This window comes from Haplochromis burtoni, unplaced genomic scaffold, assembly GCF_018398535.1.
Source record: "Haplochromis burtoni strain Fernald_Lab_line unplaced genomic scaffold, NCSU_Asbu1 Contig_2, whole genome shotgun sequence".
Lineage (NCBI taxonomy): Eukaryota > Metazoa > Chordata > Actinopteri > Cichliformes > Cichlidae > Haplochromis > Haplochromis burtoni.
This window is the reverse complement of record NW_024582363.1, coordinates 3,147,965-3,161,318: the sequence shown is the minus strand read 5'-3', so window position 1 is coordinate 3,161,318 and position 13,354 is coordinate 3,147,965. Positions and strand designations below refer to the sequence as shown.

Here is a 13,354-nt window from a genome sequence, read left to right as displayed (position 1 = left end):
ATAAACAGCCCAGAGAGCAAGCAGAGCCACAGTGAGAACAGCAATACTGTAAATACTTCCACTCAGTAGTTGGACCACAAGATCATGGGGCTATAATGACAGTTCAAGTTATGGAGTGACACTGCCCAGTACTAATTGCAACCACAGGACACTAGATGGAAAGAAGTACCAGGCTTACTTGCAACTAACTCTATAGATTTGGATGTTTTACTCAGACCTCTAATCAATAAAGTAAATAGCATTTCTCATGGTGACAGGCATGAAGCCACATATCAGCAACATATCAGCAACTGTAAAGAGTACATAACAAACTGAAAAAATGAAGAAATCCCCCTTCTGTCATGGCCAGAGTATTGGTATCAATGAAAATCGCCCCTCTCTACCAGGTTCCCCCCAGGACTCAGAGGTGAGGCAGATCCTACCTGTGACCGCAGCTTCCCCTGCACACGCATGTGGAGGCAGACGAGCAGCAGAAGAGCCAGTCCTGACAGCATTCTCTCATGTGGGCACAGAAATGTTCAAGCGGTCACTGAGGCGTCCACACGGGTCCAGTGGCTGCTCCCGTCAGCCTCTTCTATACCGCTGTAGCTCAGAGAATGCCAAAAGAACCCTCTCACTATTGAACTGATCTCTATGAGCTCCCCTTGTAAACTGAGCTGGGGGAGGTGCAGCTGGGGGAGGTAAGGGGGACCAGGTTTTTTTTTTTTTTTTTTTCTTTTTTAGAGGAGGGAGGGTGAGCGGTAGAGAATGAACTGGAGGGAGAGAGAAAAGAGATGAAAAGCAGGCAGAGTGTAAGAGTGTGGCAGCTACAACTACAGTAAATTGGAAGTTAGAGAGGAAGTTTTGAAGACTTTTTTTCAGTTTGGCAAAAAGAGAGGAAGGAAATTCTTGAGGGTCTAAAATGAAAGTGTAAGATAACCCGCAGGGTTATGTGCTACTACAGGTAGGCATGCAATCTTCAAAAGATGCCAAAAAAAGTCAATTACAGAATTACACACTTAAGTAGAAGTTCACCTTCATGCTTGCTGCTAATACTACAATGACACAATGCAGAAAAAACTTCACCTACAAGTGAAAAAGACCCCATATGAAAAACACATTTTGTTCGCGAACAACAACTCAAAAACAATAAGATTCTTGTGTCCTATTGGAGCCACATTGCAGCGCTGGAAGGATAACTGCTGCAGCCAAGAAGACCTGACTCATCATATGGTTTTCCTATATTGCACCACCATTGTTTCCACAACATTAAATCCTAATTCACCAGGACATTTTGAGGTAAGGAAGACACTCTTCATCATACTATGTGACAGTTGGTTTTCACATAATATAATATACACAGCACAAGCACATTGGGGCCGTTGTGGCTGGACCTATCGGAGCACAAAAAGACCCTTGCAAACACAGGCCAGAAATAAGCTTAAGATAATTGAAAACTTTTCTATTTTGAAAAGGCACATGGAAACCATGGAAACATGCTGCTGCAAATGGCTTATTGACTATAAGGTTATACCTCTGATGAGCAAACAAAGGTCAGACATTCTGTTTAATAACAGAAAGAAAAACTAAACTGATAAAGCCCTTAAATCTTGTGCCCAAAGTTCAGCAAGTTATTTCAAGACTTTATGTTTTAATATCTAACATATTGTCATTTATGTTGTATTGTGAAAGTGTGTGGAGACTGTAGGTATGAATAGGTTGTAATTACTACAAACGACCAGTGTCACTCACTGATTCTTTGTTTTCAAAGATTTTGACAGTGATGTGTATTTGTGAGCCTTGTGATGAATACCATGTGACTACTTTGAAAACATGATATGTTTGCAAGAAACGGAATCAGACATTTATTCAAACAATCGTATCATTGTGTAACACAGCATTTTTTTCCTCAATAGAAAAAAAATTGAATTTAGTTCACAGTAAGGTATCACGCACATACCAACATTCACAATTACATTATGACTGCTGCACATGACTTGTATTTTGTCCACTCACATCAAATGTTTAACTGCACAACAATTAAAACTACAGACTCTGCAATTTATGCCACTCCTGTTTGGGAAAAACCATGACACCTTAAGCTGAGGTGCGATTCTGCCTCACAACTGTTTAGTGTAAGGTGGTCATATTCAGATTCAGTCACAGCTGACTTAAGGTAGTTTCTGTCTCTTTTTTTGTTTCCGAAAATGGTTAGAATTACTTTAACGGGGGGGGGGGTATGTAAATAGTAAAACTCAGTGACGTGAACATTTTCAACAGCCATTAGGTGTGCGCTTTCCATTCTGTCGGCCAGTTTCTTGTCCACATTATGCCGTGTGTTCTTTTTCTTTTGGTTTTCAGAACAAAGCACTCCAACATGCAGCTGTAGCCAAAAGCCCCTTCTGTTTCTGCCCCACTGTACAACAGTTTTGCTTCCTGTAAATTTCCACCAGGGGCAAGAAGAGAAAGAGCATTGTAATATGTTTAGTTATTCTCTACACTGATCACTTGGACTAGTGACATGCTTTCCTCAGAAGCGAAAGTCTTTTTAAAGCCTTTCGGTGCTTGATAGGAAAGAAATTTAACTAAATACATATATGTAACTTGTTTTAAAAGACTACTACAATCTTAGGAAATAGGAACAGGATAAAAAAACTACACAGGTTTACACAGAAGAACTGAAAATGTTTATTTAATAAACTGAATAACCGGACACCAAGACTCGCTTTGTCTTGATACAACTAACTGCAAATTTGAAATGCTTTCAACAGCAGGTCATGCCTAATCTGCTTCCAGTAAAACTATTAGCTACTATGAAGCTTGGAACCTAAAATTTATGTGTGCAGTCACATGTTTTAAGTGAGCTGAACAGCGTGCCAAATATTTGCTTGGTAATGATATGTATTTTGGCAGTATTCTTAATAAATCACACCCTTCCACCTTCTTTTAATATGCTGTTAAACTGTTTCACAGAGCTAGGCACTGAGTGCAAGGAGGACCAAGAAACAAATATCTGCACACCTGCATCTGGCTTCGATTGTGTTGGAAGTATGTCAGCAAACACACACATGCACAAACACACACACACACACACACATACACGCACACAAAGTATTTTATTGAACCACTCTAACTGTAAACACAGCTACTACTTCCCTAACCTTCCCCTTTAGTTAAAACTTATCTTCTCCTTAAAACTGATCGATTTCCAGACTTGCTTTTTTTCACCATACGGATGGCTTGAGTACTACCTGGGCCACACACATATAGTACATACCATGAACCAGCATGTACATCTTGCACAGTAAGCAACCAAGTGACAATAATCTCTCCAGTCAAGCACAGCTGCAGACACATAAGATGGGAATGGCCCCTTTCAGCAGCACATCTGTCATGATGAACATACAGACATCATCTTCTTCTCCCTTGATGTTTCTCTTTCATTACGGAGGCATAGCCCAGAGGTTGGACAGAGCCAGACTGATTCTCCAGTATATCCCAGGATCCTTCCCTCTACAAGTGGGTCAGCTCTGAAGCAAGCTTGGCTTAAGGCGACTGATTCCTCCAGTTTCCAGCCCACACACGCCAGAGTCATGCTCTACTGCAGGTGGGCTCAACATTACTGTATACTGTCAGAGTCCAACAGACACATGCTCATATAACCCTGTATTCAGCTTCTGTTCTTATTCTCTGTCATGTTTTTAATTTCTTGCCATTTGCTGTTTGGGTGGTATTTAAATCTAAAGTTAAGTAGCCAAAACTTGACAGCAAACATTTTTAGCAAGTGTGTCCTCAGGGACTGTCTACCTGACAGCTGTAATATCTTTGTAACTACTCGTTTACACTTACATCATTCTTTCCTTGTGTTACTTTAGAGTAGAAAGAAGAATACCGGCAGAAATTCAACCCCTCCAATGATCTTTATAGACCTCTTGTAAACACTTTACACTGATTTTAATTTGGTCAGTAAAAGTCAAGAAAAGGCAGAAAGTAGGAAGGAGAGAAAACATCATCATTTTGGTGCATCTGGGATACATATTAGTCAGCAAGGCCAGACATGTAGGTCCCATGATTGTTCCCTTCAAGCAATGTGTTTGACTGAAGAAGGCAGGTTTGGAGTGGAGGAAGGCAAGTTAATGAATAAAGCAGGCTGAGAAGGGAGTTAGGATGGGAGGGGCAAGGTGTGGCTGAAGTAAGCTGCTGCTTCTATTTGTCCTTGGCCTGTGATGGACAGACTCTGCAGCTGAAGTTATATTCCTGCCACGAGCTGTGCAAAGCCAAGTGTAAAAGTCATGAACGGGAGGTTTGTTCTTCACTAAACACTATAGCAGCCATTGTCAAACATTAGTCCCTCATCGTTGCCTGTGCTGTTTGAATTAGCATAATGGACTACGTGTCCTCCTACGTGGCTATCACTGTAGCTTGATGCTATACTGTACATCTACTGTAAATGTCAGAGGTAGTACCTGCATTCATGTTATAGGTTCATTTTCTTTTGACTTGCTCAACTCCACCCACTTTTATAGTTTATAGTTATAGTTTATTTATATAGCACATTTTATTACAACAGGAGCGTTGACCAAAGTGCTGTACAAAAATACAACACACCTAATAAAATAACTGTACAAGAATACAACACACCTAATAAAATAACTTAGAGTATTGAGATAGCAAAACACCAAATATGAATTAACAAATAACTCTCATGCTGTATTAAAAGCCAGTAAGTACAAATGTGTTTTAAGATAAGATTTAAAAAGATTGACAGCAGGAGCCTGTCTGATGTGTAGGGGTAAATTATTCCACAGCTTAGGCGCTATGACTGCAAATGCTTTTGTGTAATGAAATAAGATTTGATGTGATAGAGTCAAAGTTTACTTTGATTCTTATAGGACTAACCTAATGACATGTTGCCACACTAGATGACAATATCAAATTGTAGTAAATAATATTTCTGCAGATATATAATAATTTGAATTCAGTGGGTCAGTAAAGTCAGTAGGGGGGTGGGGTGGGGGTTGGTTCCCTGTATTTTCTTACGGAGCAATGGGAAGCCTCTGCATGAGCAATCACATTCCAAACAAATACCTTGTTGCTTTGATAATATCAATACCTTTATCTGAGACAGATGAAGATAAAACAGAAGCTGCAGACGGAGGAATGTAATGTGGGAATGATGTATTTTCATAGTTCTTAATTAGACCCTCCCTGTTTACATCATTCAAATGCAACAGCCCAAAGTCTCTAACGAAGGATTCCGTAAACAAACTTCACAACGATATCATTTTTTAAACCAGACTTTAAAATACAAAGCCTGAGGAGATATTAAATCAAAGCTCTTCACAATATGTTCACATAAACTACCTTTCTAAGGGCTCCCACACACTGTGAGATTTCATGCAACATCGATGATTTAATGCATGCTTAGTGTACTATAATAATACCTAGTGAATCACACGCTACAATAACAGTGACGGTTTGTCTTCCTGCTGTGTTCTCATCAGTACAGTCACGACAACAGCTGCTGTCAAACATAAAAACAAAGTTCTGCTGCCGCAACTACACTAGACTTCTTTACTTCTTTACTTTAATGGCAAACATGTTTGTTTTTTTCATATTTTGTTTGTTGTGGGTTTTTTGCTTTTCACAATTGAATTGATTGTTCAGTCTTTCACATGAGTCATTTTTTGGCTCTGTCATAATTTTTTCCCAGATAATCTTTGGTGTCAGTGTCTTCAAACAACTTTGAACCTCTCTCACTAACCTGGTGATTATGATGTGCCATGTAAGATGGACCACAGTTGTGAAACCACAGCCAAAGATATTACTATAATTCTTTTATTGTCTTGTCTTTTGTATGAGGCAGCTCAAAACTGCACAGTGTTTATCCTGCTTAAGTGATAAGTGAAGAAAGCGTATAAGAGTTTTTGATAGCTAATGTCAAAGTCAAATGAGTTTATACATCTGCTGGCGGTGTTTAATTAATAAAGCTGTTAGAATTAGACGTCATCAGATAAAATCGTATTCACGGTGGAGTTTGACCCTGAACAGCAAGAACCTGGAAGAGAGCACAGAAAACCCATACATACCTATTCACACCTGCAGTTCTTAACTTATTTTAAAATAAGTCCTCCTGACCACATATTGAATGCTTGAGATCACTGACATTCCAAACAAACCGATGAGGCATTAAATGTCCTCAACTGTCTCTTCATTTGACAGCCACCCAGACAGCAGCAAATTACTGTCAACAGCCGTCTCTCTGAAGAAGACCTCTGTGACTCCTGAGTGCTAAAAATACAGTTTTGTATCCATATAGTATAGCCTCATAAACCTGTATGGGAGACCGGGAGATATTAGGAGTCATTGCTCCATTTGTAGTTCAACAGGTTGTTTATCATCCATCTAATGTACCATACATTAGCTAAAGCCCACTCATTGCTGTTAATCTGTTGTATCAGCCAATTATCCCCCTACCTCCAATAGCCTTGTTTTCCAGCTATTCCATTCCTATACAGAAACTCCAAAACTATTCAAAGCTATTTAGAAACGTTAGTTTCTATCTGGTGTCCTCCTTAACCAAACATGTTGAGCCCACAGCTTAGTTGGTGGAAGGCAAAGTGCCAAAGTGTGAAAAAAAAAAAAGCATCACAGGCTGAAAAATGAGACCAATATTAAATCTACAGCTCAGTAGATACAGAGAAACAATGTGGTTCTATAAAACCAATTATGTAAGTATTTAGTATATAAATGATAATTTCCTCATAAAAGTCAACGTTTTCCTTAGTTTTTGGTTGCTTATCATGTAAAGTTATTTATCTACCAATATCTAGGGAAGGTATTTTAAGAGGAAAAGTGCTTGTACAAATAGTTTATTTCTGCTGACACCCATATTTAATGTGCCAGCCCAGATGTTGTTTAGCTGAGCTGTGAGAATATGATCAGGAAATGGAAGTTCAAACACTTTTGCTCTTCCTGTGGTCATATAGCCCCATGTGGAGGCTAAAGACTCAGACAACACAGCAACAAAAGTCTACAGCTAGTCCAGCAGCTCTTACAGTAACCTTATAGCACTGACACTGATGTTTACTATGTTCAGCTACTCAGTTTAATGTGTTAATATGCCAACTTCTCTTAATTTGAAGTAAACAAAAAGCCCTCGATTAGCATTCATTTACATTTGATCATGAACTAATGGACAAATTGAAATGTCTTGTAAAAGTTAAGGAAACCTATTATATAATAAAATTGCCCACAGTAGGCATTAATGAGTATACCAAATTTAATGCCAATCAAAGCAACAGTTGTCTGAATATGATTGCAAAACATAAAAGAATCACGAACCACAAAATTATTAGTCACTCTAGGTATCAGCCATGTAATTAATGTAATTCAATAACTGCCAAGACATTTTCTTATTTAGAAACCAAACAAACCTGACCCCACAAATGGAAAACCAAGCTAAGGTTATCAAGATTCTATCTGAAAATGTCATTGCAACTCCTCACTTAACCAAAAGTAAAATACAGGAAATACATCAAATGGAGATCCCATCAAATGCAGACACTTTTCTTTCTCACAGCTTGATTGAGGCCCAAGGTTAAATACCCCCAATCTCCTGAGGAAAGACTTTATGAGCTGTAGCAGAAACCAGCAGAGACCAGGAGAGACGTGATGGAGCAGAACAAGTGTCTGACCCCGAACCTGAAGTGCTGAAGCCTGCTGAAGCTCCACAGGTCACACAGAGGCAGTAACCAGGCCGATGTGGGCCAGTTAGAGCCGGTGGGGGGCAGCAGGGGCCCATTAAGATCCAGGAAGCTGAGGCCTGACTAAGACATTAATCTGTCATCTCCCTCACATCTTTATATTCATTTGTCTTAACTGTCATCCAACTGGAATTTCTATATCCAAGACCCCTGACAGCGACAAGTGCCATAACAAGTGTCTCAGTAACTCTGGTAGGTCCAGTGCTGTGGCTGTATACATGAACCTGACTTTCCATTCCCTGTATAATAGAGCAAGAACCTGTGTCTCAGGAATTTTGTAAGAAATTTGTGTCTTGTTTTCTGTACATTTTATGCTACATTTTGTTTAAAAAATTGAAAATGCAGAGTTAAAAATGGAATTACAAGCACATTTCAAGAGCTTTGTGTCTGTGTTAGGAGAGACACCTAATATAAAGCCTTGACAACAAAGGCAAGATGGACCACTATACACCATAACGAACTGAAATACACAAAGAAGTAAACGCAGGCCCAACCACACCAAAGAACCAAACAAAACAAAAAAAACATGGATACAAAAACTCAGAACTGGTTCAAAGTCCCAGGAACTTGACAGAAGCATCAAAAAGCAACACACCATGCCACAATCTAAAGAAACAGCTGACAAGCATAATTCACACCTATCAGTCTGCAAAGGGTTTGGGACTCCAGTGAACTACACTGAGAGCCATTACCTACACATGGTTAAAACTTCAACAATGGTGAATCTTCCCAGCAGTGGCCGACCTATCAGAATGATTCCAAGAGCACATCAGCGACTCATCTATGAGGTCACAATAGAACCCAGAACAACATCTAAACAACTGGAGGCCTCTCAGCTCTCAGTTAAGGTCATTAAGGTAATTCTGTTTTCTACCAGAAAATCCTGGATGATAGTGTCCAGCCATGGGTTCATGCCCTGAAGCTCAAGCAGTGATTATAAAGACACTAGGAAGTCCACTACTGAATGAAAGAAAATTCATATCCAATTGTGATGCTTTGAAAAGACATTTAAAAACTTAATGTGCTTTTTTCAAGTTTTATATTAAACACTTTAACCTCCATGCCAGGTCATACACCATGCTGAAGTATCAGAAGAGCTAAAGGTAAGAATTTCATATCATATCTTTTGATGTTTGTCTATTAGCTGAAGACAGGCTCTGTAACCATGCAGTGAGTGATGACGGGGAACACCCTATGAGTGTGCAGCTGGGGCTTGTACTGACAGAGATGGGATTGAGGTATCTCCGCCAGTCTGTGCCAGGTTGGCAGCATTGCAGAGCTCTCATCCCCTTTTTAACAAGTCTGTCTGTCCACTACAGTTGGGGATGCATAAAACAGATGCAGCTGTCAGAGTAAAGAAGTGAGGAGTGGCCTTGGCTGTTGTTTGATGAGTTTTGGCCTGAGCCATGCTCTGGGATCTGGATGCTGGGAAACATGCCAGTCAGGGAGGAAGGCCATTGCTAAGACCTCACCATTGCACCGGGTTGGATATCCCATAATTCTGTCATCTTCATTAGGAAAGAACAATTCATCAAAACCTGTACTGGAATCTGCCTGGTCAACCTTTCAGTTCTTATCAGCAAACATTAATCCTAAGAGAGACCAAATCAAAAATATTTTAAAGACCAATACGAGACATAATCAATTTATTGTCCACACAGATCAAGAAAATTTAAACTTCAGCTTTCAGAACTGGATTTCCTGATTTAGATGGTTCCTGCCTAACTGTGTTGAACGGCAGGGAGTAGTGCAAATCCACTACTGCCTCTGTAATAGTTTAGAAAAGATAGATTTTCTTTCCTCAGGTGGGCCCACCACCATCAGTAGAAAAGTGTGTGGTCAGTGATCGCCCTTTAAAAATATACACACCCTTCTCAAATGCACTTCCTCAGTATAAGAAGGAGAGAACTCACAGCTGCACTGAATTCCCAACATAAAGGGATCTTTCTTTCACTGTTCATCTGAAATGTGTAACTACATTCATAGGACCTGGACTTTCCCATGTGCACATGGCACATACAGCTCATTGGAAATATTAAATGTTTCGGCTTTTAAAAGATAAAGGTGATCGTACAAAAACTTATCAGTCAGGATATTAAATGTCCTTAACAAGTCGAAAATTCTGATCATAGAGACATAGTCTTATAATTTTACTAAAATTGTTAACCGGTTTCTTAAACTATTATGTATGTCACATGTAAAGTGTTAAACAGTCTAACCTAATCCGTATGGAACCAAAAGAACCTTTTGATTACATGTCCATAGCCATTTATGTGTTAATGTCCTGAAAAATGACTAACTGTTTAGCTTGACTTTTCTGTGTGGAGTTAGCATGTTCTCCTCATGCATGAGGACTCCTGGAGCCCAGCTTCCTCCCACAGTCTAAAGACACACACGTTAAGTTCACTGGTGAACCTGAACTAGCTGTAGGAGTCAATGAGAGCATGAATGGTGGTCTGTGTTTCTCATTTATTCCCCTTCCCATAGTTTATATTTTGTCCTTTTTCTTTAATGGTCTCATTTTTTTTCTCCTTCTCTTACCCCTCACCCCAGAGTGATCACAGTAGATAGCTGACGCATCATCCAATTTAAAAGAGGTTATTTCTCACTACTGTCACCTGATGCTCGATCATACGTTATCATCTGATTGTTGGGGTTTTCTTACTAATATTGTGGGGGGCTCTAGGAATGTTGACCTATCCAGGATGAATGAGACGAGAACTGGAACTTAGGCTAAGTAAATTGCTGGATGGATACTGTAAAAACAAATGGAAAGCAAGGGCAAGAACAAGAAAGTAATCCTGAAATCTGCCAAGCACTTTACCATACAGAACAAATGATCCATGTGAAGCCACCAACCAAAGGGTCCAATCTCTGGGGCATGTTACCCACAATAATAGACTGACCACTAAACCCACGAGCGGCATGCGTTAAGCCTTTAACCGAGCACATCTCCAAAATGTTATGCCATTTTAAGTGCACATGCAGCAAGAAATTTCAATATAGTCAGTGAATTGAGAATAAAATACCATAAATTTGTCCAATCAGAAGAAAATAAATCATAATCAATTAGGTGTCTGTCCATCAGGTTAAAAAATATGTGACCAAGTCCAAAGGTCAGAGGAAGAGAAAGAACAGAGGAGGGCAGTTATATGCATAATATCAAAGATGTCATGGACCACAGTAACTATGAACTGTGTGGTAAAAGGCCATGTTTTCTCTGTAATCAGTAACAGATCATCACCACAGCAAGCGCATAACTTTTATGGTTTGAATATGGAGAGATAAAATAACAAACTCATTGAGACACATTTCCTCCTAACCCAAAAATATAGTCCAAATGTTATCAATTAATTTTTCATTATTATGATTAAGTGTCAAAAATTTGCTTGTGGTCACGGTTGCAAACCACAATGAGACCAATATGAATTCCACAGCTAAAATTACGTCCAGACACTAGTGCAAAAAGATATGGTGAAGAAGAAAGAAGAAGAAGAAGAAGAAGAAGAAGAAGAAGAAGAAGAAGAAGAAGAAGAAGAAGAAAAGAAGAAAGAAGAAAGAAGAAGAAGAAGAAGAAGAAGAAGAAGAAGAAGAGAAGAAGAAGAAGAAGAAGAAGAAAGAAGAAGAAGAAGAAGAAGAAGAAGAAGAAGAAGAAGAAAAGAAGAAGAAGAAGAAGAAGAAGAAGAAGAAGAAGAAGAAAGAAGAAGAAGAAGAAGAAGAAGAAGAAGAAGAAGAAGAGGAGGGAAGAAGAAGAAGAAGAAGAAGAAGAAGAAGAAGAAGAAGAAGAAGAAGAAGAAGAAGAAGAAGAAGAAGAAGAAGAAGAAGAACTACTCAAGATTTAAAGAGATATTGAAGAACTACTCAAGATTTAAAGAGATATTAAAGAACTGTGAGGTAGTGGTTGTAACATGGGACTGTAACAATGATTTTAACTCATGACTTTGTTCCCTTGCTCTTCCTGACCGCTCATCTCTGTTGTTACATGTCAGGGGTGGGCAGCATTTTCCTCCTGCGGGCCACGAGGATTTAGATAAAGCAAAAAAGCCATAAACTGGATGAATCAAAATGTAGGTAAAGGTTACACTGAAAATGTTATTAACGTTACAATAACCCAAATGCTATTTTGACAGTTAAATTGCCCTACATCTTGCCAACTATCTCATGCACTACTGAACAGGTCACATATAAAACACATTGCACTGGAATCAAACTACCAGCAGCAGAGTCTCTGCAGTAATCTCCCTAGAGATTGCTCAGTATAATGTTGCCTTGAGCATAATGCTAGGGGTTATTTTGATCCTTTTTCAGTATGTGTGAGACGGTCTAGTTCTAGCACAATGATGCACACATATTCACACACAGCTTAAAAAGAGAATTTCCAACAGAGGGAAGGTTCACTCAGTCAGAAAATAGACTATAAGCCTAATAATAATTAATTTAAAAAAAATCACCTGAGGCAATAATTTGCGCTCCTCATTCTACAAAACGAAGAGCTTGATGTATAAAACACCATGTATCATTTGAGACATGTTATATTAATTTATCTTGTCAGGTGTAAGAGAACGTGTTGGGGTAGTCAATCAATATTGTAAAAAAAAAACTGCCTAAGTTATCCAGTAACAATCCATATACAACAACGTATGCAAGTACTTTTAATCAAGCATCATATTTAATTAAATGTGTTCTTCTTATCAAGCTTTATTCTATTAAAATTTAAAGGAAAATGGTGTACTTAGTAGGGCATGACAATTATCTAACAGCTCTAGTTACAAGTAAAATTATTTATACAATAAAAGTAAGAAAAATTCATAAAATGTAATGATTGGATATAAATTAAACAACTACATGAGTTAAACTAAAAATAATTATTCTATTAGTTATCTGAAAAAAATGGGATAACTGTTTGAGCCCTTGTCTAAAGGAAAACATAGTTTTAGATTTGTCACTTTTCATTTTTAGTTTAATTTTTAAAAAAGTAAAAAAATCGATACATTATCTAAAAGATCCATAAAAATGATCCTATAGTCCTGTATGAAACATTTGCTCCAACTCAACTAAATACAACAACAATATTCGGCTTTCACTTTATCTCACGATTAACAATAATTTATTGATCTAATCATTGGTGTAATATGCATGAACCTTGGACTTTTAGTGATATTTACCGATGCCTCCCCCTTAATGAACCCATTTTTAATGCAGGACTTGAGAGTATTTATAGTGCTTCAGGAAACACTCTGAACCCCTCTCTCATCTGTGGTATCATTTGCTAAAATGATGAATGCTTTAAATATTTACTTTGGAAACATGATACACAAACACTAACTATAAACAGCAAACGTTACACATAACAATTTTTTCCTTCTCGAGAATAGCACACAGTTGGACAAATACCTTTTTTCTCTGGTAATGTGCTTTGGACGTGTTGAAAAATGTACAACAGTAGTATGTGCTATGTACAGACAGGCTCTGACCTGCTGGATCGACTAAGTTTGAATAACTGGTGAAAAATTATTGTATGATTTGGCTCTCATCCAAATACAGAAGCATCAGAGTCTCTGGCAGAGTTCTAGGAGTATATCCGTAACACTTCTCTGTGCCTTGGGGAC

At 38.5% G+C, this 13,354-nt stretch overlaps 1 protein-coding gene across 3 annotated transcripts in view; it reads right to left on the bottom strand.

The window, feature by feature from the left end:
* The window catches only part of LOC102304085 (thrombospondin type-1 domain-containing protein 4), a 51,614-nt gene that overhangs the window by 21,280 nt on the left and 16,980 nt on the right, over positions 1 to 13,354 (bottom strand). Inside the window, exon 1 of one of the 3 annotated variants that reach the window (XM_014333494.2) lies at positions 423 to 674. The exons of the other annotated variants lie outside the window; for them this stretch is intronic. Within the exon in view, the coding sequence (XP_014188980.1) occupies positions 423 to 494 (72 nt within the window). The 5' untranslated portion in view covers positions 495 to 674. Of the gene's footprint in view, positions 1 to 422; positions 675 to 13,354 lie in introns of those variants that run through there. 3 annotated transcript variants of the gene reach the window in all.